Source organism: Anser cygnoides, chromosome 3, assembly GCF_040182565.1.
Source record: "Anser cygnoides isolate HZ-2024a breed goose chromosome 3, Taihu_goose_T2T_genome, whole genome shotgun sequence".
In the NCBI taxonomy this organism is placed as follows: Eukaryota; Metazoa; Chordata; class Aves; order Anseriformes; family Anatidae; genus Anser; species Anser cygnoides.
In genome coordinates this window covers 23,850,047-23,877,504 of record NC_089875.1, presented here as the reverse complement: position 1 = coordinate 23,877,504, position 27,458 = coordinate 23,850,047, and the positions used below count along the sequence as shown (strand labels likewise).

Genomic DNA, 27,458 nt, shown 5'->3' with positions numbered 1-27,458 from the left:
ACGGAATTCAAGAGCTCAGGGTGTTCAAAGTTTCCAGCTCTGTCCTGCCCTTCAGGTGAGGAGGTCTCTATCCCCCACCATCTTCATGCATGAAGCAAAGCAGTAATTTGCTAGACTAGTCCAGCGTAACGTTCAGTCAATCATTAATCTTGCAACATCTGCGGTTACTCAGCTTGGACTCAGTTCTCCAACTTGGTCATGGCTGGTTCAGTAACATAGCATTCTCTGGTTATAATGTCCATTCTGAACAAAAAATGGCACTGAAACAAAGCCTTCACGGTTTAGCAAAAGGAATTTTGCTTTTTATTATAACCTTCCTTTGAATACAGTGTCATTTGTGCTTCTGATCTCTGACCAGACATCTATTCAAAAAAAAAAAAACAAAACTAAAACCACACCTCACAGTCCTCATGTAAACTCCTGGACTAGAATAGCTGCAGCTGAATGATGTGATGGAGAAGGCAGGTAAGATAGCATTTTACTTAAAAATTATTTCCACAGGAAATGATTTGATTTACATTTTTCATGAAATTAGTTCATTCACCAACTGGTTACAGAGGCTACATTTAATTAGAACTAGCCACACAGGTACTTCCTTTCTATTGCACGTTTAGAGTAGGTTCAAGTCCATCACAAAAAGGTTCTTGCAGCCCAAGAGGATGGATGAGTTTAAGGTGATCATAAATGCACATAAGATGTCTGCAGCAACTGGATAAAAATTAATCCTGCAAAAGCTGAAATATACTGAAATGAGACAAACGGCTTCAAATAGAAAACCATTTCCTAAAATCCTGACCGCAGGAAGTGTGCTAGAGTCCATTCCATTGAGCTGCTGACCAGAGACTGCAGTTAGGGCTTCTGCGCTGGAGGCTGTGTGTAGTCCTTTGAGCCTGCTGGTGGTGGAGGAGGGCCTGCGGGGTAGTCTCTAGGTCCTGACGGAGGCAAGTCTCTGCTAGGAGAAGGTGTATAGTCCCTTGAGCCAGGCGGGGGTAGCCGTGGGCCTTGAGGATAATCTCTCGGGCCAGGAGGACCTAGAGGTCGGAAAGAAGGGTGCCCACGTCCATATGCCCTGGGATCTGGAGGGGGTGGTAGCGGGCCAGGAGGCAGATCTCTCATTCCTAATGGGGGGCCAGGTAAGAAATCTCTTGCAGCTGGAGGTGGTAAGGGAGCACCACGAACTAGAAGGAAAGGAAAATATGAGAGGTAAATTAAAAGTTTAACATAAACTTCGAAGCTCCTGACTTGTTCCTCACTTATTGATTTGCTGGAGCAGTTCTGGGGTAGGTCATTGTCACATGCAGACCTCACAGGCCATTCGTTATATTCTCATGCCTTTTGGCTGCTCGTTTCGATTTTAGACTAAGCAGGCAAAAACACTCTGGCATTAAGGAGGCTTGGGAAAAAGAAACACAGCCACCCAAACCTTCTGAGCAAGATAGCTTGACCTCATGAAGAATGGGGAGGCTGCGTGCCACCAGGTGGCAGATTCCCAGCTCTACAGCAGTCGTCTGAGAAGCTCAGCGGGACAAGCTCAGTTTCAGCACAAGGCAATACAATTGTACCTAGGGGCACAGGAAGAGGCCGGGGCCCAAAGTGTCCACGCAGAGGAGCTGGCGGCGGTCCGTAACGAACAGGCGGTGGGGGTGGAGGTCCCATCACTGGAGAGGTCATGATGGGTGTCCCAGGGAAGGAAGGTGGGCCTTTGGGACTAACGTTAGCCTGCGTGAGATTAGGTTAAAAATCCAGTATGTTACTCACTGCATCAGAGAAACCTTCACACTGCTGAACACCACAACCACTCACCTGAAGGCCAAAAGGTGGAGAAAAAAAGAAAGAAAAAAAGACACAGCCCAAACAGCATTAACCAAGTAGAAAGTAAGGAAATACACTGCACCATCGTTGTCCCTTCACCCAGAAGGCTGCTTGCACTACCTAGGAGTGAATACTTTGTGTATCTTCTGAGATGACAAGTTTCTTGAGTACAGCTTTAGCTAAAGAGAAGATCGACCACTCCCTTTAGAAGTGTCCTTGGTTGATACCCCTTTGGTAAAGGGCCTGCCACCTTAAGTTACATGTGGAATTAAATAGTACAGGTAAGTCAGCTTCTAAAGATTATTGTAGTCACTCCAAAGTTAAGTGTTTCCCTGCAGTCCTTAACAAGAAAGGTCTGATTTCCTTAATTCCATAAAAAAAAAAAACAGTCAGCAACCATTCATCATTAGAGAAACCTTTCAAGATAGACATAAGCCCTTGGTTAGTTTTGCAGAGTATTTTGTTATTTAGCAGTTCAGAACACCAAGCCTGTTACTCTTCTCCATCAAAGCAGCGTAACACCATATTCAGCCTCTGAATACTCACTGTAGGTGGTTCAATAGATGAAGGTGAATCAGTAGTTACACAGGGGGCTTCAGACTCTTTGGGAGAGGGCTGCTTTTTTTGGTGAGGGTGGAAGGGGACAGCAAATAAGGATAGTGACAGGATACAGACAAGACAGAACATGACACAGTTAAAGAAGCAGCAAGAAGTACAGTGAATCATGTATTAGAAACGTTGCCTGAAGGTTGGTTTTTTTCAGCTTACCGCTCTGTCCATTGCTGTGGAAGGGGAGGAGGTTCTTGGCCCACTACTGATCAGGGATGCTACAGCAGGCCCAAGATCTGTAGGGAGAGCCATACATGTTTTAATGATGCTTTGGGAAAAGGAATACTGGTCTTGAAGTTCCAATTCTGAAGTGAAAAAATAAGTGAGTACGTTGCAAGTGGTTGCAGAGACCACGTAACTTACCAGGAACAGACATCCTTCCAGGGATCTCTGGTGGCCTTCGTGGAACAGAGGGGCCATCTACCACTGTACCTTAAGAGGAACACCAGAGATTCTAATCAACACATGCCTAAGCTATTTCTATTAAAATAAATAAATAAATAAACCTCTGCATTAATAAAGCAGGTGTCAATATCTCTACAATCACAATCAGACCTTCTTGGGTTTGTAGCATATAAGATACTTAGGACAGAAAGGAAGCTTCACTGCTTACCAAATTCACCTCTTGAGCCTTCCCTTCGAGGAGCAGAAAGGGGCCGACCAGGAACTTCTATCATTTGTGTGGGTGACGGATTTCCTCCACTCACAGGTGATGGGCCAAAAGAGCCATCCCTACTTAAGGGCCCTACATCAAGAAGTAAAAAAAGCGATGTACTTTCCTACAATATATCAAAGCCTTATTTTTTTTTAGAATAAAATGATTTGAAGACCAAAGTTTTGGGAGAAACGGCAGCATTTACCTCGTCGTGGTGGGACTTGGCGATCGGGTCTGCCTGGAGTTGGCTTCACAATTAATGGTCTTTGAAGCATAACAATTTTTTGGTTCACTTCTATTAATCTAAAATTAAAAAAATAAAGTTATTTTTAATTCAAGTAGCACATGTGAATTGCATTCATTAGCATGAAACAGTATCATAAGCAAACTGCATTGTAAAATGTTACAGCTTTTACCAAGAAATCTTATATTAACCATCGAAACAGTTTAATAGTTTAAAAATCAGTTAACTCGTATATACACTGCAGGTTTTACACAAACAAGCTAACTGAGCACCTCACATAGTTTTGAGCTCCTCCCCTCCTAAGAAACACAGCATGTTCACAGAGCAATAAAGACAGCCTGTACTGTACTTACTTTTGCCTCAGGTTGGCTGCTTCTCTTTTTTCTTCGGCTAGAGCTCTCTCAGCAGAGCGGGCAATAAGCTGTCAGGGAAAATTTTGCCAGCTGCATTAACTGCACGAGCCTGATGCCAAATATATTTTTTTTGTATCAGAAAGGGAAGGGCATTCTTACCCAATTGTCGTGTGCTTTTTTCTCATGAGCGGCAATCTGAGAAGAAAAGGATTGTATTAGCTTTCATTTGTCCAACAACTAGTATTTCCAAGAACTCAGAGCATTAAAATGATGCAGGAAATGGTGACACAATAACCAGCAAGCAGGTAATTTACCTGGTTTTTGTATGATCTCTCTGTTTTTTGCAGTTCTTCTTCCATATCTTGAATCCTTTGCCTGTACAAAAGGAAAAGAGGTTTAAATGAGTTTTTTTCAGCAGCTGAAATAGAGATAAACAAGAGTCTTCAGAAAAATGAAGTTACTTGTAAACTTTCACTTCCTCAATGGCCAGCACGGCTTTTTCGTCTGCAGCAGACAATTTCTGCTCCTTCTCCTGACGCTCATATTCTTCTTGAGTTAGTTTTCTACATAGGGGAAAAAACAAAAAAACAAAAACGTGCAACACAAACAAACAAAAAAAACAGCAACAACACCACACAATGATGTATTCCACCTTTCTACATCTACTACAACTCAAAATCAAGGGAGATTAAAAAAGACAGAAATACCATCTTTTGAAACCAACAGACAAACTCGTTGTGTGTAAAACCTGAAAATTTACAAGTTAGAACTGGCTGGAAAGATCTGTCAGAATCTTGCAGTTGCAGAATAATTCATCTCTTCAATCCCCAAATTTACTTAACAATTCTACAAATGGTAATCCAGATTTAAAAAGGTACGAAAGAAATATGCAGAACTAACATCTAACTAAGGGAATCGAGGAAAGGTCCAGAGAAAAGGGGGAATTCAGCACCCAGGTAGCAAACACACCAACAGTCATCAAGTGTGTGGAAAGAAGCTTTTTTTCCCCAGTATTCTCCACATCAATTTATTATGGGAACAATTTTCACACTATTTTTAACCTTATGGTTCGCTAAATAAATATTCTTTGATATTATTCTGGACATATTTAAGAGGCTCACAGTGTGTTCCTATCTTACAAAAGCTATCCCACAAAACTGGAACCATTAAACTAGTAGTAAGTTAACTATTGCTAATAGCCAGTTCAACATAATCCATCTCCTTAGCTACATGTGGAAACAGTTTTCCAGAAATACAGGAAGTCCTAAATTCAAATCAATACATAACAGACAGTGTAACTTCCTAAAAGTTTTGGAAGGAATATAAATCCTTCAGTCAGAGATGTCAAGAGGAAGTTTTTTTTCCTTAAAAATTGGGCTATCCTTTACCTCTCTAATATGTGTTCATTACATCTGGGTCCTGAGGTTATGAGATCAGACAGCCTCACTACCGAGGTGCTATACAGCCTAAGTTCCTTAGCTTGTTCCAACCCTGTGCTTCTCCCAGCCCACGCACTTGAACCTTAGAGCTTCCAAATTCCCTCACACTTGAACCTTAGAGCTTTCAATTGCTTCTCTATCCAATTCCATTTTTCTTACAAAATACAGCTGAAAATGTCCCTACCTAAAGTTTTCTCCACAGAACAGATTTTATTACAGACATTTTAGTAAGTAAACAAATGTGTGAATGCTAAATGAATACAGATACACATTCATTCTTCACCAGTAGTGTTTCATTCACCTCAGCTATCACCATGAACTCAAACTTAATTTAGCCCTTTGAAAAAAGCAAAAAGCTCACAAGGGTAAAATATTAAGCTGCTACATTATGAAAATCAGATTAATTTAACTAAAAATCAGAGTAAGCGAAACAAGTCTTTATCAACAGTCTTTAACTTCTACTTGACAATACAACATACCAACCACCCACAGAATTCTCACACCAAACCATGCTTGGTCTCCCCCATTTTTTTTTAATTTTTGTTTTTGTAGAAGACAATACTGTGTGTGGAAAGTGACGCTGTTCTCAAGTGACAGCCTTGAGAATCTGTGGGTAGGCTACTAGCTTGAACTGTACTTAAATGGCAGTCATCAGTTTTCACTCTAAGTGCAACTTGAAATCATTTGACCCTACTGAACAAAGAGCAATTGGATAGTGCTTATGATCGAATATGTTATCTCGTGAAAGAGTAATGAAAGGCTTACTTCTGGAGCGCCATTTCTTTCTGCTGGTAAAGTTCACCGAGAATCTCTACTTTCTGCTGTAGTGTTTTACATTCATTTTCCAGTCGAGCTTTGGCTGACTGCAGCGAACAGGAGTCGTGTTCTAATTTTTTTATTTGCTCTGTCAGAGAAGCAAAGGTAAGTGAAGAAGTTGAAAAGAAAGTTACAATGAGAACTATTATGCCACTTCAGTGTCCCGTTTATTTTTAAACCACAAACAGCATTTCATCCTAAGCAATTCATTGCTAAGCCTACCCACCTTCCAGCTCATGTCTTGCTGTTACTTCATCACTCAGTTTGGACTGCAGAAGATTTCTGTCTTCTTCAACTATGGATAACATAGTTTTTACCTGAAAAAAAGCAACAAATGTTTATCATCTTAGGCACAGCAGTAACATGGCTGCATTTATTAGATATCTCGTGCAGCATACCCTGGAGACGTCCATCATCTGCTTAATCTGAGTCTTCATCTTTTCATTCTCATTATCTAGAAGATAAAAATAAACTTGTTTTCCTTATTTTTTAACCCCAATTCCCTGGACTCTGTAGCTGTTAAAAATAATACTCCCTGCCTTTTAAGCTGGGATAGGTACAAAGAAAAAAATGGTGGGGGAGGGGGGAGGGGAACAGGACAAAACACAGTAGTAATTCAATGACCAGCACAACAAAGCCAGTAGATTTATTTCAAAAGGCATTCCAGAAGATTCCTCCTTGTTGCTCCTTCTAGCCATGACACTAATATTAATGTGAATGCAGCATCCATTACTGGACACAGTATATGAAAATCAAGAAGCGGGAATTTCCAGCCCACTTATACCGTACAGTTAGAAAAACCACGGGAAAGGGGAAGCATTCAGAATCAGAGACACAGCAAATGTTTACAATATTAAGCAAGACAAGCTTCCTAAATAGTCTTGCAAACTTCCATTCCAGTTTTTCTTATTAAAAAATGCGATTACCCAAATTAGCTATCTATCCTGAGGTAACCGTAATACTCGTATTAAAATAAGTGTAGCCTAGCAACAGAGCTGAGATTCTCAGCTTTCCCAACAGTCTTAACTGCTAACTTCATTATACATTTTATTGTTAATCTTTAGAACTCATTACACTTACAACATGCCTAAACAGTAATCTAAAAACAATGATAGGGCTTTTAACCATTTCTCCCTTCATTTAGATATTGTGTGTTGTTGACAGAAGATTAAACCTGGCAGTCTCTTAACCCACAAGCAGCTACACACGTGGATTCTCCTTGCTCCCCGTACGACATGAACATAACACCGTATATGCTTTAGCTACTGTGTGCAGCAGCCAGCAGGTAGGATCACTATACCTGGCAACTCTCCGTTGGCCAGATCGTCCCCTCTGCTCCATTCATGCCCTTCACCATCCTTCTTGGCCTCAGATGCTGGATCTATGTCAAGCTGCTTCAGCTGCATAATGCAGTTAGTTAAAACCTAGTACGGAAATCATAGGATCACTGAAGGAGAATCACTGCGTTTTGTTAAGTATTCCAAAGTACTTAACAACAAGTACTGTTTAAAGCTTGTTACAAAGAACCTACCTCAATTTCATTTTCCTTATAGGCAAGTGCTTCTTCTATGTCCTTCTGAGACTTCTGATACAGTTTAATCTGCTCACTGAGCTCAGTATGTCTCTCACTCCAACCTTCAGCTTCTTTTAGCAGCTGTATGAAACACCAAGGCAAGATGATTTTTTAATGATTATTTTTAGTAGAGGCTACATGTAACAGAAGTCTGTTTTACTACCAACTCTGGTGATAACTGATCACCACAGGTCACAGATCAGGTGTAAACTTCACAATTATCACACACATCACCAGTCTATTGGTAGAACTGGATGCTGGGAATCTTTTTGCAAATTATACTCTTAAGCGGTTTTCCAAATTTTATGTTTTCACATCTTCTACCCCAACATCAAAAACAAACTGCTCACACACTTCAGAACATGAAGAATTAATTGCAGCCCAGAGGTTAACCAAACCAGATTCCTTAAGACAGCATTTACTTCATATATGGAGAAGGAAAGCAGAGACACTTGCAAGTATCTGCAGAAGTACTGTCATGACATTTCAGGACTAAAGGGGCTCTTCGTTTAGCTTTGCTTCAGAATTGCTTTTTGGCAATTCGTTACTCTGACATCCCAAGTAGCAATCTCCTGATCATACAGTGACACCGTATCAGCACAAGTTTTCTGTGAAGTTACTGACAAAAACCAAATCACTGGAACTGGCAAAGCCTGCATAATGGAGGTGTGGCTAACTTGCACAAAAAACCTGTGCAAGAAGCAGGAGGGATTTAAATATTAACGGTGGAAATTCTAATATGTTAAGAAAACTCAGACACAGCAAAGATACACTCAGGAAAACTAGGAATAAAGCCCTGGTATTTAAGTCAAAAGGGAAGCAGTGTTGCCTGGTCTGGTCAGAACCTACTTGTTCCTTGCTCTTTTTCAGCCTAGCATTCTCCTCCTGCACATGCTGGAGCTCTGACTTCACCTTTTCTTCATTTAATTTAGCTTCATTAAGGGCTATCTGCACCTACACGTGAAACAAACAAACAAAAAAAAAAAACGGAACAAAAAGAGTGATAAAGGTCAAAATGTAATAGAGTAAGAGCAACGTATTACCGGGAAACAGAAAAAAGGTATACATGCACAAACTGAAATCTTACCAGTTAGCATTTTCTCTTAGATACTAGGCATGAATTTTCCTGCACAGAAGTTATACCTGTGACTGTTGAAAGAATGCAGATACCTTACTGCAGCTTTTCAATACTTAAAGGGGGCTTATAAAAAGCAGATGGAGAGCAACTTTTTGCTCAGTCAGATAATGACAGGACAATGGGTAAAATAAAAGAGGGGAGATTTAGATTAGATGTTAGGGGGAAGTTCTTCACTCAGAGGGCGGTGAGGAACTGGAATAGGTTGCTCGGAGAAGCTGCGGATGCTCCATCCCTGGTGGTGTTCAAGGCCAGGTTGGATGGGGCCTTTGAGCAACCTGATCTAGTCGGAGGTGTCCCTGCCCATGGCAGAGGGGTTGGAACAAGGTGATCTTTAAGGTCCCTTCCAACCCAAACCATTCTATGGTTCTATATGACAGGTAATGCTTTACCTCTGAAAGCTCAGCAGAATGCACACTGATAGCCTCTTCAAGTTTTTCCAAGGACTTCTGGCTTTCAGAGATCTGTACAAGAAGAAGATGAGCAGTGAGTCTGTATTAGTCTAGTACACGGCTTAACCTGAGCGTGTCATTATTTTAACCTGTGCATTTTGAAAGCATAAAAGAAATTTTAAGCACCAACAAACTACCACTCAGACGAGCCATTAGACTAGCAACAACAGCGCTGCCTTATCAGCAGGGCAAGGAATAAAAACCACACAGCACTTTAGAATCACCTTTCGCCTTTGACTCTGCTTGTGCATGACTGGGAAAGCTCCCTTTACACCTACGCTGCCTAGAACAAAAGTACCACGTGTTGCTGTCATTAGCAACAACCTTTGATCAAAACACCAAAGAACCTGTTGGAGCTTACAATAGTAAGTATTATCTCAGCAAATCAGGCTTTAAAAAGGGGAAGAAAAAAAAAAAAAGAGTAACACCTCTGGACACAAATTAGGGGCGGCTTAGAGATCTTCACACTTACTATCAAATTAGATGCTTCCTCTAAGCACGAGAAAAGTTCTCTTACCAGCCTGAAATCTTCAGCCCACATTGTTAAGGAACTTCCTGGCTTTTGCTAGGATAGACCAGCCCGCAAGTGGAATACATCTGTTTGTGTATGAAAGTACAACTACAGAAGTTCACCAAATCTTAAAAAACAACAGAAGTCAACAAAATCTTCCCCCTGAACTTGGAATGAACCTGAAATTTCATTTCAGTTCTTTTTGAGGTGGGTCATCTCATTTTCTATACCTCTGTCCATTAATGAACAGTTTGTAGGGCATTTTAAGTTAAGGACAATTCAAGACCTTAGTGTGATTGCTCTTACTTTTTTCTGTTTCTTCTCATTCTGCTTTCTCTCTGTTTCAAGCATTGAGTGCAGACTTTTTATTTTGTCATCCAGTTTACGATTTGCTTCTTCCAGCCCTTTGACAGTGTCCTACAAAAAAAAAGTACAAGACCAACTAAAGCAAGTTATTTTATTAACACATTCGCTTTTAGTACAAAGATGATTAACTGTTCCTTACCTTAAGCCCTGCAGTTTCATCAGAGAGAATATTTTTTTGTTCTTGGGCTGCTTTCACTGATTCCTTTGCTTGCTTTATCTAAGCACAAGAACAACCAACAGAACTGAGGAAACTGTCAACGTAATATTCAGTAAGAACAGAAAATAAAAATATACTATCTGTTACACTTACTGTGCCAATAAACCAATAACAAAGTCAGGAAGCAAGAGACAAGAACCTAGAACGATACCTTTTGATCATATTCTGACATCTTGTCTAGGATTTCTGTTTTTTCTTGTAGAAGGTTTTTAATCTTTTCTGCGAGTTGCTTTTCGGTCACTAGGAAGAAAAAAGAAAGCTTACAGTAACTATACTTCACATCCTAGAGGAAAAAAATTAATCAGAGCTATCACTTTAGGGAACATTTTCAAGAAAGGAATAAAGCACAAGTCAGGACAGTTGTAAATTTCCTGGCAATCAGCCCTTTCTTTAGCAGTCAGAGCATCTCCAGCTTTCATTTAAAGCCAGGACTGAAAACAAGACCATAAAGCATTAAATACTGATGCACAGCGTAGAGCTCTTGCATCCACTTCACAGGAGCTGGTCATTGACCACACAGCAGAGAGAAGTGAGATGCTGGCTAAAAAAAGAGAAGGGAAGAATTGACAGTGAGGATGTTGTAGTGGTCTCACACTGCTGTTTGATACCCAAGGGAGATGCAACCACTTTCCCTAACAACTACCTCTTTCTGCTGTATAGGAACCGAACGTTTGGTCAGCAAAGGTAATAGGATGAAAGCTCTCAGTTAGCGGGAACAGAAAAGAGACCGTCAGCTAGCAAATGGCATCACAGAGCCTCACGGAGCTGCATGGCTTTCTAACAGACACCATTTCTGGACTTCAAAAAGGGCCGTGACCTTTCATCCTAAAGATTCTAAGAACTGTTCTTTAGTCATGCATTTCCTTCTCAACCCAAACAACTCTCCAACCAACCTTTAGGATTCACTGTACATTATTACCACACTTAAATTATTTTATTGCAAATTAATGCCGATCCAATTGGCATTCTTTTTCAAGTCCTAAACCACCCCCGTATGTGAACATCCCAAGGCCCATTTGCCTCACAGCAAATCCTGGAGCACAAACAACAGGAAGCACCGGTTGTTCCAACTGCATCCTACACAGTGCAATGGCAACTGCTACTCCTCCCTCCTCTTTTACGAGAAAGCTCCTGGCCTAGATGATCCCCTGGCCCTTCCTGCTTAGGGGAGAGGAGGGCCAGCAAGCAACTGCTGAAGTACAAGATAGTTCTGAGCACTTTAAGGGGGCAGGAATCCCCACATTAACCCAATCTCCCAATTTCACTGTTGTGATAAACAGCAGGTAATAGATTTTATCTTCAGGATTCCAAATGTAATCTATCATTTAACGTATTTTTGTCACTGTTAATGTTCCTCTATTTTATATAAAGACTTTTTAATATCAACATAATCTATCCTGCTTGAAGAATATTTGTTCTTAGCTTCAGTAGCTTCTATAACACAAGAAAATATTTAGGAGAAAAAAAAAAGGTTAGACGTATGTTCCTCATTATTTCAGGAAAGGCTGCTAAGTAATTTATATAGCAGAATAGCAGCGTTATTGAAGAGGGAAAAACATGTGTTTTCCAGCAAAAGAAAGTCCCCTTACAGACTTAAGATGGATTTTTTTCATCTTGACAATCTGCATGAACTGTATGAAAAGAAACTGCCGTACAACTACAACAAAAACTAGAAAGAAATGATAAATAAGTAGTATGGTTTGCGAGGAAACAAGCAGAAAGAATATATGAAGACGATTCCTTCATATTTTCATTTTGTATTCAATTACAAATTGTAGCAGTCACCATACTTGGAATTCTACTTCCTTTCCGCTCAATACAGTTTAATCTTATATACATCAAGCTATGAACTAGCCACAGGAATATCTGCGCATTTGCATCTACATTTAGAACGTCTCTTCAGAACTGCAAAGCAACCAGTTTCAGGCTCCCTTCAACAGGAAATGGCAAGAGGAATTAGATACTGCTTTTTGTGAGAAGCACCAAGCAAAAGCAAATTCACTGTTAGTTAGAAAACAGAACAAATTCTTCTCCACTGCCATCATACCAGTTAAGCAAGGATCACATTTAAGTTGAACAAAGTGGAGCTTTTCCTTGCCTTTTCTTTAATTTGCAGGTGTGGAATGCATTGTTTCTCCTAATCAGAGCATATTCAAAATAGTCAGATTTAAGTAAGCATCACCTACCAGCCTATCTTACACCATAACCAGACTTGGCATTATCCTTGAAAGGAAGTGAAGATTAACACTGTCCACTGAAATGATATTCAACACTTTTACATGCCTAACCATCAAGTACACCAAAAAGCACAGTGAAACCTACCTTGATAGATTCTACTCTTTACCTACAGAAAAAAAAAAAAAGAAAAAAATTAGCCATAAGGAAGTGAAAATGTCTTTTTTTCCCCCCCCATGGAAGCAAGTTACCACATATAGCCAGATTAAAGAAGCATACGGAAAGTACATCCATCACTGCCAACAAGAGTATTGAATAACACTACAAACAAGCTTAAGCTGTTTTCTAATAAAAGCTTCTAGGTTAATGCCCTGTCCTAGAGCCTAAGTAAATATCTGTTTACTTAGTCACTGAAAGGATACCAGTAACTGGCCATATCTCATAAAAAAAAAAAAAAAGAAAATTGAACTGTTTTGCATCAAACAACAATCATGAACCTGCAAACATAAAAAACACTTGCACCCCAGTTTGACCCACGATCCTAAAGCAATGCATGTTTGCATTACAGCTGCTCGTTTCAAAACTAACACCATTAAAGAAATTCACAAGCTCTCCTTTTTATGCTGTATCAACAGTATTTTGCATTTGAAACTGACATGGCGCATTAAACATCAAAAGTCAAGCAACAAAAAAAATTACCAGTGTTGTTCCAGATAATATTTGGTTTTAATTTACTTTCGTCAAGCAAAGATGAAGTATGCCACAGATTTCATAGCATCACTGAATTGGGTAGCTATAATATAAACTGTATATAATGAGAGCTGATGATGGTATTTTTCTTGCACAGAAAGTTATCCACGTATGAAAGAAGAGAAGAAATGCAAAGTGAGAAGCAGAGTGGGGAAGAGGATCTTCAGTGAGAATTATGATCGGGTTTTTAGGTTTTGTAGTACGGTGCTATGGACAATATGAAGGGTGTGATTAACTGCTTGTTTTGGAGACAGCAACAGGCTCAAGCACATAGAAGGCTTTTCATTGCAAATATTCACTGACCCTTTCTCTCCTCGGCCCTCTAGATTTATATCACACTCCCCCACTCTGCTTTAGAAACTCCCTCTTACTAAGAAACCTTCAATTAATAGCTTAAAAGGAATGCCTTCTTAGTTTGAGGAAAATTACAAGTTACTTTAGCTATGAACCCCAACATTTAGTTCATATCAGTGCTTTAACTGGAAAAGGTAAAAATGCAAGAGACTGCATATTGCTTTGACGTTGGTAATGCTGAAAGTTTAGTCACACAAAAGACCGCTCAGCCAGTTAAGTATCGGTAGGCTCATAAGCAGGAATTGTACTCACTGAAAGGCAGGTTCTCCAGAAAATTATAGCGAGCGTGGCAATTCCCACTAAGGCAGTGATAATAACAGGCTCCCATGGAAGTCCATGGAAATCAGGCCCAGGACGAATATCCTCAGGCAGGGTAGCAACCAACTAAAAACCAATAACATTGAAAACTGTGAATACATTCTCATCAAGTACAGTGGTAAGATAAGCAGTCTGACTAACACTTTTATCCCTCTCACAGGCCCAGAGAACCATCTAGAGCTTTCCTGCAGGTTTTCTGTAAACCGAAAACTGAAAACGAAGAAAACCACAAAGCTGCTCTGCCCAGAAGAGTGAGCGAGAGAGACACCTGACAACAACCACCTGCTGGCGAAGAACCCACGTCTACACGTATTTTGCTACGGGGCGCTAGCAGCCGTTTGCTCCGTCTCCACACATTCCCGAGGCGGACGGAGCCTCACGAAAACGCAGCGCTGCCCTCTCCCCGAGCGGGGCGGACACCTCACACCGGGGGCACCCCCGCGGTGCCCAGCAGGCCGCCCCCCGCCCTAGTGCGCCCCGTCCCGTGGCAGAGGGGGGGCTCAGCCGAGCCCAACGGCCGTTAACGGCCTCCCCCCCCCGCCCCTCACCTGCAGCAGCGGCCGGGCCGCGGGGGCCGCCAGGCGCGCGGCGCCGCCCGCGGGCTCCATGGCGGCGCGAGCCAGCCCCAGGCACACGTCAGCCCGCGGCTCCCCCCGCCCCTCCCCGCCGCGTCATCGGCGCGCGCCGCGGCCGCGCGGGGACTCACCTGCAGCAGCAGGCGGCGGGCAGCGGCCGCCGCCCCGCCCAGCGCCGCCCCTGAGGCGCCGCCGCCGCCGTCGTCGCCGTCGGGGGCTGCGGGAGGGAGAGGAGCGTTAGTTACGGCGCGGGCGGCACCGCCCGGGGCCACGCGGCTCCCTGCCCTGATCTGAGGGCTGCCCCCTGCTGCCGCCGCCGTGAATTCACCCGAGGAAGCAGCCCGGTGTTACAGGGGGGTGGCTGCTACCAGCTGCCTGCCTGACACACCGCGCTTCCCCGCGTTTCCGGCGGCTCTCGCAGGAATTCCTGACAAACAGCATTCAACCACAATTAAACTCAAAGTCATCGTGAAGAAGTAGAAGATGGTCCAAAATACAACTGAACATCTGACCGCTTAACTCCCTAAGTAACCCAAGAGCCATTTAAAGTTCATTCGGTATCTCTGCATTCAACTTCAAATTTCCCCTCAGCAGTTGCTTGAAAATGCTCGGCTAAGGGTGTGGTACGGTTCCTCAGGAGCACACAAAGGCTGAGCAAGATGTGCCTGAAGTTTGTCTAAATGCTCAGCAAAGCACAATCAGAGGTGAACGCAGAAGAGCAAAGCTGAGCTTAGCACAGAGAACGGAGTCGAAGGTAATTTGATATCAAAACAGAGCTAGGGACGATGACAGTAACAGGATCCGTCCTTGGCACAAGGAGCCGTCAGCAGAGGTCAGCACATTTGCTCCAGAGGGCGAAGGATTGATTTTAATTTTGGTCCCCTCAGCAGAACTCAGTCAAGCCTTCCTCCTCCTCCAACAAACCCTTTAGCCAGAAATTACTAGGTTGCTTGAGTGAGGCTATAGTCCTCCTGGAAAAGTATTTTTGGCAGGGATATAGCCCGGAGTCACAAAGTTTGAAAGAACAAGATGAGAGATCATGATTCTACAGCCTAATGGCTGGATTGCCACTCCGCTCTGCAAGTGGAAGAACCTCAGCTTCCAGTCATTTCTGCTCTTTATCTGCTGCCACCCTGAGACACAGTATACCAGCCCTTGCATAGAGCTAGGATTATGGTGCTTACAAGAGAACATTACTTTTCTCATTTCTATAGCACGAAAAGGTAGTAGAAAAATCTCTCTACTGAGATGAGTGGCAGCTACACAATACTACCACTAGAGGGACTGTCACAGATTAGTAAAGTCCATTAGGATTACAGCAACACAGAATGGAAACATTAGTGAAAAATCTTGCTATTTGCCTATAAGAACCATTCAGCCATGCTCTTCTAAGTGCAAAAAAACAAAACAACCAAATTCGAAAAGGTTACCTGCAGCAACATCTTCCCTGGCATTCTCTTCTGAATCACTTGACTCAAAGGAAGTATCAGCCAGTGGCAATCTTCTTTCGCTATTGTATGCTTCTTTGGCTTCTCTATTATCCGAAAAGCTGGCTTCTTCAAGCTCAGGTGGAACATCAACACTTCTCTCCTCCTCCTCTTCAATAGGCTGAACTGGCCTCTTATCTTCAAGCTGCTGAAATTTCTGATAGCTCTCATCAATGGCATTTGGATTCCTAACAGCATCTGTGTCATATTCAGCCTCTTTTGCAGTATCTGTGGCAGAAAGACATGAATTTAAGCATTGAACTGATGTGCATTTCTTACTCCCAACCATCTCCAGTGAAATACTGCACTTGACAAAGCTATCTTGATGCTTTTTGACGCTTCAACTTGTGTACTGCTCAATATATTCCATCAAGTTTCAGTGGCATCTAATTAAATGTTCATACGGAATTCGTAGAAGGTATCAACCACTGACCAGGCAGTGAGATATTTCCATCGTTTGTGATGTGACTATCAGAAATCACACACTGAACTTTTATTACTATGAATGGAGTCTTGCTAAGAGCATGCCTTACTACCTTATACATTAATTACAAAAAACAACAGCAAGACTGTAGCAGACTCCAGCACATGTTCTTCCCCTACTAAAAGATCAGTTTGTTCAGTATTTCTACCATCTACTCTTTTTTATGAACATGGACCAAAATAAGACAATACAGACTCCTGAGATTTTTAGGTGCATGGATTTAGTGCCTCAGTGTTGCATGAGTCACTGCATTAGGGCCTAGCTAGTTCAGAAAAAGGCTGCTCTAAGTATCCTAGAACATCCAGCACTTTAGCGTATGTGAATCCATATTTCTTGAAAGAGGAGCTGAATGTCTCCTCCTAGCTATATTCACTCTCCGATCCCCCTTTCTTACATAGAATCTGGCCCGTAGAAACAAACATAGTGAGCACAATCTCTCGCAGGATTTCCCACCCAGCACAATGGCAAAAATATGCATTAAAAAGAAACAAAATGCCAGCAGATTCTGCAGGGCCTTTTTCCAATTCTGCTCCCTCACCCTCTTCTTAAAGCTTTCTAGGTTACATAGCATTGTCTGGGATAGTTTTACTTCATCTATTAACTGGTTTGGGGTTTAATGATTTATTGATTTTGTTCGATTTAGTTTTTGTTGTGCAAATGAAGAACACCAAGCTTTCATGAACTCTCCACAGAATGGCCATCATACATGCATTTTAACATCCTACCTTGAGCATTCAGCTGATCATCTTCCTGTTCGAGAAAAGATGCCAGTGGGACACTCTCACTAGCAGACGAATATTTACTTCTTAAAGAATATATCAATTCTTGAATATCATCCATCAGTGCACTCTCTTCATCATACAAATCCATCTCTTTCACCACCTCCTCTTTATTTTCTGCTACCCTGGAATCCAGAACTTTTCCTACAACATCCATGATGTTTGATTCTGAAAACTCAAGTATCTGGTCCAGCGCTTTTTCTATATCTTCATTATTATTGCTTGCCTTCCGAGCAAGTTCCATCTCCACCTTCATGTCGTAAAACATGGCTTCTATCCTAACCACATGTTGGAGCCCAAGATACTTTTGTAGACGTATTACACGCTTTTCATCAAGGAAATCTCTAATTATTGTGAGCCGCTTCACAGACTCACTGTATTCTGTTACAGTGTCATTTGTGGCTGCTGAAATGTCAGCAGGGCTGGGGAAATGTGCAGACTGCTGGTGGTCATCTCCTGTATCCTCTGTATTTTGCATCTCTTTTGAGCCTCTCTGTGAAATGTCCCCTGGGAGATGATCTTTCCTTTGGTGAAAGTCATTGCTGTCCTCCATGTCAGAAGACTTGAAATTATATTCTTCCACGGCTAATGGGTTCTCAGCTTCAGAAGACTCCTCATCGTCTTCTGCGATATCTTCCATCTCATCCAGTTTAGCATCTTCACTCGCTGGTACATCAAACTCTTTGTTTCCAGTCTCGTGTTCATCTTGCATGTTTATTATTTTTTCAGCCTCCTCAGAAAATGAGTTTGTTTCCTCTCCTGTTTCGTAAGTAGGATCTGCAGTTCCTGAAAAAGCTTCATTTGGTACTTTTAATTCAGGGTTTCTTCTTTCAACATCTAGCGTATTACCCTGTACATTTGCAACCCTTGCATGTAACAGCTTTGCACTTGCAGCATTCTCATCTTCCAGTAGTTCTTCTTCCATTTGTTTCACGTCAGCTTCATCTTCAGCATCTGTCTCTTCGGGTTGCAATTCTGGCCTTAGGTTTTTTTCTCTAGCTAAATTTGTGCCAAGATTTTTGTTTGAATCTTCACCCTCAGTATGAGCAGTTCCTTGCTGGGTAAAATTTGCTCTATTAGTATTCTGTGTAGTACTTCTTGATTTTTCTTCAGGGGAACTTTTCTCAATGCTTTTTTCAAATTCTGTCATCTTGCCAAGATTTCCTGAAAGCTCTTCTTTCACATCTGCCTCTGAATATTCAGTTTCATTTTCCCATGGCATAGGTTGCTCAGCAGCTCCCCTATGGCTTGGGTCTCCCTCACCTGCAGGGGTTTCTTTCATGTTTCCCCCTTTTATTTCAGGTTCTTCTTTAAAAGAGGCGGGTTTTCGATTTTCATGATCAGCCTCCCCTCTTTGTTTTGAGTCTTCTTCATGTCTTAGAATTTCTTTCTCCACAGCAGGCATTCCATGCTCCAGTTTGTCTTTTAAAAGCTTAGTATCTCCCGTGTCACTTTGAGATCCATTTTTTATCTCTTCCACTGGTTTGGCTGGAACATCAGCAGAAGACTTATACTGATCTCTTCCTTTCTCCTTCATTTTCTCCCATAACTTTTTGTGCTTTAAATCACTTTCTGAGATCTCTTCCAAGGTGTCATCCTCAAACTTTTTCTCATCTTTCTCTGTTTCAGCAAGTGGCACACCTTCTGGACTTTTGTTCACATCACCAGCAGGTAGACCTAAAGCATCTTGCTTGCTTTCAGCAAATGATTTGGTCTTCAGACCATCTCGTGGACTAGGTAAAGCATGAGGATCAGGCACAGTTGTACTTTCCAGCTCCTTAGTATGTGATGCCATTTCATCAGCCATGAGCTGCTCTTCAAACTCTTCAGTTTTGTTTGCTTTTTCTTCTGAACCTGGATCTCTTGCACCTATAGGTTCATTTCGAAGGAGCTCTTTGGAGAGATCCTCAAGTTGAGCTGCTGGTGCTTCTCTCTTGCTAATTAGCATCACCTCATCCTGTTTCTTCTTTGTTTGCTCAGATTCAAACCTGTCCACATTTATACTGTCACCTGACTTCTCACTCTTAGTGAAGGCATCCTTTATTAGTGCATCTGAATCACGTTCTTCCTCATCATCTCTTTGGTTATTTAGCTCCATAGCACCTTCATTTTCATCAAGTTCATGATTTTTTGACTCAAGGCCATTGTTTTCATCAGTGTCTGAATCCCCTAGGGATATACTCCCTTCTTCCGCCATAAATGACAGCAAAGGGACTTCTTCAGACGGATCTGCAAAGTCTGACTCCTCTGAATCGTGAGCATTAATGCTCAAATCTTCATTAAAATCATCTTCCAATGATGTAACAAGGCGAGTCACTTCATCATCTGATACAACAGCATCAGCAGTTGAGCCAAATTTTGTTTTCAAGTTTACAGAGAGCTCTCTGTCTAAAAGTGTATAGGCATCAACTTCTTCGCTCTCTTTGTCAAGTTGACTGGTTTCACCCTGAGCAATACTAGTGTTTTTGGTATTTTCACTTTCTAGCCCTTTTAGTCTCTCATTTAGCGTTCCTTGCAAGTGCTCATGTGCAGTTTGATCTCCCTGAGAGTTTTCTTCATGACTACTGACACTGGAGTCTACCCTAGTACCTTCAGTTCCTTCTATAAGAAAACTATCTAATTCCTCTGTCATGGTGAGGGCTTCCTCGTCTCTCTCTGTGCTTAGTTCAACATTGTCTGCCTCCAAAGCATCAAGGGACTGTACTGTATCAACCTTTTCAACCTCCTCCTCCCTTTCCGTTCCTTCAGCTGGTTTTGTCCTTGGATCACTTGATTCAGATTCCCTCTCATTTGCTATTGTCTCTTTCGATGACTTCAAAAGTTCATCCACATTATAATTATCAAAATCGTCCCTTCCGCCATCAAAGCAAACAAAGTCTGTTTCCTAAAATGAAAAATAGTATGTAGTCAATTTTTATTTTTTACAGTGATGAGATCCAATCCATTTGGTTGACTACAGAGATGCAGCAGCAAAGTAAATGTTAGATGTTATTAATCATGCAGAATCCTTCATCCTCAGAACTCTTTTTCAAAGCAGTGGAAATTTTGCCCAAGGACTCATAAAAGCCTTAATAAAAAGTTCATGGCTTAACCCCATCAAAGACCTCCTAGCAAGGAACAAAATGGAAGCCAGCAATGGACTTGATAGTATTTTAATTTACTCATCATATATATCCTGAACTAAAACCAATTCTATTGCTGAATGCTAGAGACGAGAAGAAAATGACGCTAAGCTTCTTTGTCCAAGGCTTTATTAGCTGGTCTATCCTCAAATGACTAAGCTCTCCAAGCAGGAGCTGCCTGTCACACAGTTTCTGAAAAAGAAATTAAAAAGTTGTGCAAACCACTGAATGCAATTTCATAAGGATCTGAAGCTGCATCCATGCAGTTCTGGAATTACAGCTATTAGTACACAAGAGCCATTTGTGTAAGGGTTAAAGGATCAATTCTAAAATCAAAGGGCCAGCACTGCAAGCTTTGTTTCTGATAGTACTTTAAACTTCTCAAGTTTGGAAACAATTCTGTATACCAAACAACTTATGTGTGAGCCAATTAGCAGAGCTTCCAGAGCTCAATCCAAACAGATTTTATTAGATCAAAAATGAATTATTCAAGAACAGAAACATCAGTGCCCACATTTTGGGCTGGTAATTACACATCCATCCACGTATGTACCTGTAACAAACATTTTGCCACCCAACATATATGTGCAAATATGTAGCTGCTTACCAACAACAGATAACTAAGGATTACTGATATCTCCATTCTTTTTCTCAGCGATTTTATAGAATGCTGAGGGAGCAGTAACATTGCAATTGAAAAAATAATAAATAAAAAAGTAAAACTTACATCTGTTGGTAACTCTAGCTCCTCATTGGTATAATTATGATTTACTTCAAGTAAATCCTTTGGAAAATATCCAAAATCACTTCCAACCTGCCAGAAAATAAGTAAGCAAACAAAAAGCAGTAAAGAAGTTTCTGAAATAACATGACTTAAAATCCTAATTACAGACACTAGTCACAAACATGTCAGACTCACTTTTGAGTATTTCTAGATGGAGTTTAACACGGTACGTAGAAGAAAAAGATTAGCAATACCTTGTTTCTACAAGAGTTTTCATTGAGGTTGTATACCTACATTCCACAGTACTTTTGTGAAGTTTGTAAACTTTATCATTTGTGCTTTGAAGACTGACATAAATTATTAGAGTTGGGAGTAGAAGCCCAAGCACTCTGGCTCGCGTGTGCTTTAACTGCTATTCTGTGCTTGCATTAGTGCCATATTTGCCTTGAGTATTTTCTCAAGCAGTAAGCAGAGGAGGGCCTTTGACTAACAAGACTTACATTCGTGCACAATGTTACATGACTGTAAACAAACTTATATTGTAGCTCGAGGAAAAAAATACATATTTCTTAAAGCAGATTTTAAGAAAATGAAAAATTGTCCCTGAGGTAATATAATAATGTATTTCGAAAACTGTGTGGAAAGTATATATCCCCATCTGTAAATGCATCATTGATGTGCAGTGAGCAATACGAACAATTAGTTACAGATGGCTATTTGAAAGAGAGGCAAGACGCTACGCCAAGGCAAACAGTGGAAGACATGAATCTCCTTTATCACTCACTGGGTAAGATACACAATAATGCTCACTTGAGAGTTCTGACAGCTGCTGTCAAGAAGCCAATATTAACAGCATGCTATCGCTACACAGATTAGATAATCCAGGCAATTAGAGCCCAGTGGACACACCCAAAAAGGTACAGCATTCCTAGAGGACCAAAATATCTGGAAGAAAAAAAAATTATTGGTCATTTCCTGAATTTTTGTTGTTGAAAGAAGAAAACAATTGCCAATTTGCTTGCTAAGCAAGCAAAGTAAGTACTGGTACATTATGGGATTTTTTATTAACTATTCCTCATTATTAACCTACAATCCATAGTTGAGACCTCTGAAGATTGTTATAGAAGAGGTTAAAAAAATCTACTACATCCCCAATCACACACACTTGTTTTGTGAACACATACTAGAGAGACAACTAATTACACTCTTAAGGAAAAGATCACATATGCAGGTTTTAATAGAGCAAACCTATTACTGGGAATTGGAATTAAACTAAACAAGTCAAATCAAAACCTTGTCCTTGTACTGGATACCACAGTTTTATTCTAAATTGACATACTTCTCTCTGCCAACATGTATTCCAGTTTTAAATGATCTTTCTTGAAAACAAAAGCTGAAACTTTAAAGTAGCCTCCTTACAGACTAATATCCGTGACTACCATTATAGTTAGGCATCACAATTTGGAACTCATTTAGAATAACCCTAGCTGCTGACCATACGAGTCCTCTGCAGTGACCCAGTTTGCCACTTATGTGGTTTATGAGCAATACATGATCTGCATGCCCAAAATTTTATCTGTTTCTTTTCCTACAAGTCCAGTCATGTAAGAGAACAAAAAATATGCCCCACTGTGCAAATAAAGGAAACATTCCTTATTCCACACAGATATGATAGAGGAAAGGGATTATGAATGCCAAGTAAATGAGGGAGAAAAAGATGCATCCTTCAGACCACTTAAAAGACAGTTTCACTCCCTCCCCAGCTGAATTGCCCTGGGGGGACGAAACCATGTAGCTGTGTGTACAGCATTTACCCCCACCAGTGCCCACATGCGACAGCCAGCTGTGGCAGCTTCATCAAACACTGCTGGCTAAGAAGCCAGACCCTTACACCACCTACCTCCATGAGAGAACAGACACAAACATCATAGGTACTTAAAACTGCCAAAATCACTGGTTAAAGGAGAGAGTCAATTTGGTCTGCCCTTTCTGAATGCTGGCATTGTTAAGAAAACACAGAGACAATGGGAACAACTTCCCTGATCCTCTGGATCCTCCAGACATACTCTGCCTTCCTGTCTTGTCCGAAATTTACCTTTCTTCCTATTACCCCACATATAAGAACGGGGAGGAAGTGTGATCTGCAGCCAAATCCATTTCTTGTAATATGAGGCCAGAAATAATTTTCTCAACCTTGAATTAAAGTAATAAACCTCAGCCCTTTGCTGTATGATTAAATAGCAATCTTCTGCAGCAAGAATTTAAAGCTTCTTTGCTGAAATGTTTTGATAAAAAGGAGCGGTTTTAACTTGAATTACCTACGCAGTTTTGGAGCTCTGGACCCTGCTAAAGATGAAGGCAGAATGCAGGCAAACTGCCTAAGAGGAAAATCTACATTGCAAAACTTGACGTTGTAAACAATGTGAGGTGGATGCTAAAGAAGAGGCTACTTGTACAGTAGAACATGCTGCACTGGACAATGACAGTACCAGATATGCTCCACCTTCTGGGGAAAAAAAAGAAAAAAGCATTTTCTTACAACTGAAGTACTCATGAAATTCACAACATAAAATCGCTATTAAATAATGTTCATAGAGTATTTCCCTAGCATTTGGCTTTGTGGTATTAATGAGGTTGAGACAGGTATGCTGAAAAAACGTATGCCAGGCCACATACGGAATATGTATTATAGCTGAGTTCCAGAAGTTTTCCATGTGCAAAATACTGAGCTCAACAGGAATTCTGCAAGCAATAAGGTATGACCCAAGTCTTGTATAAAGGCTCTGTTTTGTTACAATACAGTATGTTTACTGACACTGCAAAAATCAACAACAGCTTGAAAAGGGTGGAGTGAACTCGATAAGCAAAGAAAATAAAGCCCAAACCCAACTGGTATAGATTTTTCAGCTTTGGTGAATCTTTTCTTAACAGATCATTTCCCTTCAGGTCAGAAATGCTATTGTAATTTTCATGGCTCCTCAAAATCAATTCCAGGATTAGAGCCTATATTTATAACTCTTTTGAAATAAGCCCCAGGTTGCAGTAGTTCAGACTTCTCATACAGACATTCTCCTAATCTCTGTCCCCATCTGAAGGTCAAAGAGTCAAAGCTGTCCCTTGAATTCGTAGTTTGTAACAGGCCCTAATAAATAATTTCCCCCAGAACTTCATCAAATGGAAGAAGCCAGTAGGGTAGACACATGGGACCAAATGACGCACAGGGGCACAAAGTCGTGGGACAAGATACCGAAAGGGCTGTAGCAGAAGGTAACATGCCTTCCACTGGAATATGTTTGAACGCAGAGCTCACCAGGAAGCTTGTTTTTAATTAGCCAGCGACAGCCAGCCCATAGCTCCAAAACTGCACACAACAGGCATGGGTTGTCTGCCTAAATCAAGCCGTCCAGCCAAATCTGGCATAGCAAGTCACAAAGCCTGAGAGAGACCACAGCACTGTTTGCAAGCAGGGTCAACGGCAGGCTCACGCGTACCAGTCCCCCTACCGAACATGCGAGGACAGGCACCTCTGACCACTCTGCAGTATTTACAAACTAGTTGCAGTATTACCGCCTGCGTAAAAGCAGTCAGTAAAACCAGGGAAATGAGGAAAAAAGACCATAGCCACCGACTGAAAGGAATTAGCCTGTGATCACTGTCCTATAAGAAACAGAAAACTATGTAACACAATAAAAAAATACAACAAACAATTCAGAGTTTCACAGTTCTTTTAGATGTGCCAACTTCAGTTTTTACTTGTTAAACTCAAAGCAAAAATCCTTTTAACTTGAAGACACACCTAACTGTTGCATGAGCTTCCTATCAGTGAACACGGTTAAACTGCAAATTAACTCAGTAATTACCTTAAACATGCCGTCTGATCTTACAGCCTGTGCTACATCTTGTTAGTAAAAGATGCAAAATTGGCCCCATGCTACTAACACTCATCTCAAGAACTGGCAAGCCTGGAAACCTGTAACATCTAATTAACCAGATTATTTATGGTACAGTACATGTCAGAAGGGAATTAACAGCACCATACAATTATAAGTTCTTCTTCTTTAACCACTGCTGCAGTTTTCTGTTCTCTCCTGTATTGCTCTAATTGGATTCAGCTCCTGCTGAGAGCCTGGCTGTCCACACCCTGCTTGAACAGGTTAGAGAAAGTGATACATCCTGCTTTCCACTAAGTCACTGGGCCCACAGTAAACACCCAGCTGTGGCTTTCAACCCGTCTAGACCCCTGTCACAGGCAACTGCCTTCCTTTGGCAGCAGGGCAGAGTGAGAAACGAGATTGAAATAAACACTTCAGACACACAAAGAAAGTGTGGGGGAAAGCAAGGGAAGGGGACTAAACAACCGCCACAATTTTCAAGGGAAGCCCACAAAACCAGCTCTTCCTCTAAGGTTTCTCAGTTCTGCTTCTGTCTGGCAAGTAAGTTGTATATCATGAAAGCCGAAAGAAGTTTTGTTTTGTTGTTTTTTAATAAATATAACTGCAAGTTCACATCTAGAGAAGGGCTTGCTACAGGGATACTCCTTTCCTATTAACGTCACTCTCTCAGATTGCCAAAAGAAAATGACGACCTAGATATAGTCGCTGTTCTGCAAGCTGCTACAAGGAGTTACTGAAGCTGAAAGACACGGACAGACCTTTTAAAATACAATTTACCTTAAATCTTTTTAGTTTTATTACTTTTTCTTCCTTCAATTCTGCATGCAGCTTAGATAAAAAGGACAAGACGGCAGCTGAATATTAGGAAGAGAAATGTAATTAAAACACGTATGTGGAACAATCCAGCAAGATCACATAGAGGGCAGGACGAGACCACGTCACGGGTAAGTACAAGTGCAGGTTTAAGTCTCCCTAGATGGGATGGGAAGCTTAGCTTCTAGGTAGCGCAGGGATCAGCAATTACAGTGATGCGAAGTATGGTTTTCTACACAAGGGAAGCTTTCTAAAAGAAACAGTTTTTATCCCGTATTAGCATACCCATTTTCCCACAGATCTTAATATCTCAAGTTTGATGCAACTCCATCCAATTTTACATTGGTCTCAAGACAAAATGGCATTCCTTATGCTATTTCTCTATGTTAAAAACCCCACTCCTTCTTGTAATTTTTTTCTTTTCCTTTTGCCTTGTACAAGAAAGTGCCAAGAAGAGCAAAGAGAACAAATGCTTCGCAGTACTTACACTTCCAGCCCAAAGCTCAGTTGATTTTCCTATTAGTTTGTAATATACATACACTGCTTCTCCTTTCTTAAAATTTACAAAGCGGCAGTCGGGACCTTTAAAATCCTTCATTGCCTTCCCTCGGCACATTAACACTGTAGAGAGAAGAGAAAAAGCAGAGGATTACTATTGGAAATGCAATAAAGCGGTCTTATGAGAACGCACAGAAAATAAGGCCTCCCTGCACTCACAAGGGTGAACTCTCAGGTCAGGAGAGGAGGATGTAATTGAAGGGGTAAGATGGGAGGTTAAAAAAAAATACACTCGCTGGTTGAGTGTTTGATAAAGCACTTGAGGATTACGCCTGAGAAGCACGCTACCAAGCTAAGCGTTAACGTTAAATAAACCGAGCTGAGACCCGTTTCACAGCGGGTCGGCCCGCACATTACCCAAGGCACAAGAAATACCCACGGAGAGCACTCGTGGCAAGGGCCGGCGGGACCCGAGACCCCTCTCGGGAGGATGAACCTGGCGAACGCCCAGACGCGGCGCGTCCCCTCGGCGGGCACCGCTCCCCCCGCACCCACCGGGCCGGCACCGGGGCCCGAGCCGCCCCCTCCCTCCCTCCCCGCCTCCCCCCTCGCCCCCTTTCCCTCCGCAGACCCCCGGAGGAGCGGGGCCGGGCGCGGAGGCCCGCGGGGCCGCCGCCACTCACTGCTGCACTCGGGGTCGGCGCAGCGCTTGCGCTCGGCGAAGCGGCGGCCCAGCTCGGGCCCGGCGGCGGCGCAGAGCGGCGGCGGCGGCGCGGGCAGGGGCAGCAGGGGCGGCAGCAGCAGCAGGGCGAGGAGCAGCCGGGGGTCCGGCGGCGGCGCTGCGGCCATGTTGGCGGTGGCCGGCGGCAGGGAGGGAGCAGACACGTCAGCAGCGCCGGCGGGAGGGCGATGTGGCGGGGGAGGGCCCGGCCCGGACCCTCCCTCCCTCATCCGCCCGCCGCGGCGGAGACGGAGCCCCGGGACCTTCCCCGCCCCTGCCGGGGGCTGCCCTCGGAGCCTCTGCGCGGTGCCGGGGTTCGAGGAGGGGCGGCCGGTAACGGCGGGCAGCCGTGAGAGACCCGAACGGCCGCCGCTGACGAGAAGTCCTCGCCGGGCAAGCCTGTCAGCCCCCGGCCGGCTCCTGAGAGCCTGAGGTGACGGCTGTGGTGAAAGGAGCGCGGGCACTTCCCCGCCAGCTGTCCCAGCGAAGAAAGCGCATGCAAATAAAGTGGTGCAGGCGAAAGTGCCCAAAACGTAGCACCCTGAACGGGCCCGGCCCCGGCTTTCCGTGGCTTCGGTCTCCA

General features: G+C 42.3%; 1 protein-coding gene across 3 annotated transcripts; it reads right to left on the bottom strand.

Annotated features, from left to right (window-relative positions):
- Positions 1 to 461: 461 nt before the first annotated feature.
- Positions 462 to 27,397, bottom strand: MIA3 (MIA SH3 domain ER export factor 3). 3 transcript variants are annotated; one of them, XM_048057742.2, is made up of 29 exons: positions 26,838 to 27,397; positions 26,144 to 26,277; positions 20,954 to 21,040; positions 17,051 to 19,988; positions 15,785 to 16,069; positions 14,486 to 14,571; positions 13,714 to 13,845; positions 12,505 to 12,526; positions 10,334 to 10,422; positions 10,105 to 10,182; positions 9,906 to 10,016; positions 9,029 to 9,100; positions 8,351 to 8,455; positions 7,460 to 7,582; positions 7,229 to 7,352; positions 6,327 to 6,382; positions 6,155 to 6,245; positions 5,878 to 6,016; positions 4,135 to 4,236; positions 3,988 to 4,048; positions 3,833 to 3,868; positions 3,674 to 3,741; positions 3,282 to 3,379; positions 3,035 to 3,166; positions 2,785 to 2,853; positions 2,581 to 2,657; positions 2,359 to 2,430; positions 1,563 to 1,719; positions 462 to 1,178 (listed from the first exon to the last, which is right to left on the bottom strand). In XM_048057742.2, the coding sequence occupies exons 1-29, from the start codon at positions 27,103 to 27,105 to the stop codon at positions 850 to 852; spliced, it is 6,141 nt and encodes a 2,046-aa protein (XP_047913699.2). In that variant the 5' UTR covers positions 27,106 to 27,397; the 3' UTR covers positions 462 to 849. The 3 variants fall into 3 exon arrangements, with proteins under 3 accessions (XP_047913699.2, XP_066849772.1, XP_066849773.1); XM_066993671.1 differs by having other exon boundaries at positions 2,359 to 2,427; XM_066993672.1 differs by lacking the exon at positions 2,359 to 2,430 and having other exon boundaries at positions 26,838 to 27,394.
- Between the last annotated feature and the right edge of the window lie 61 nt (positions 27,398 to 27,458).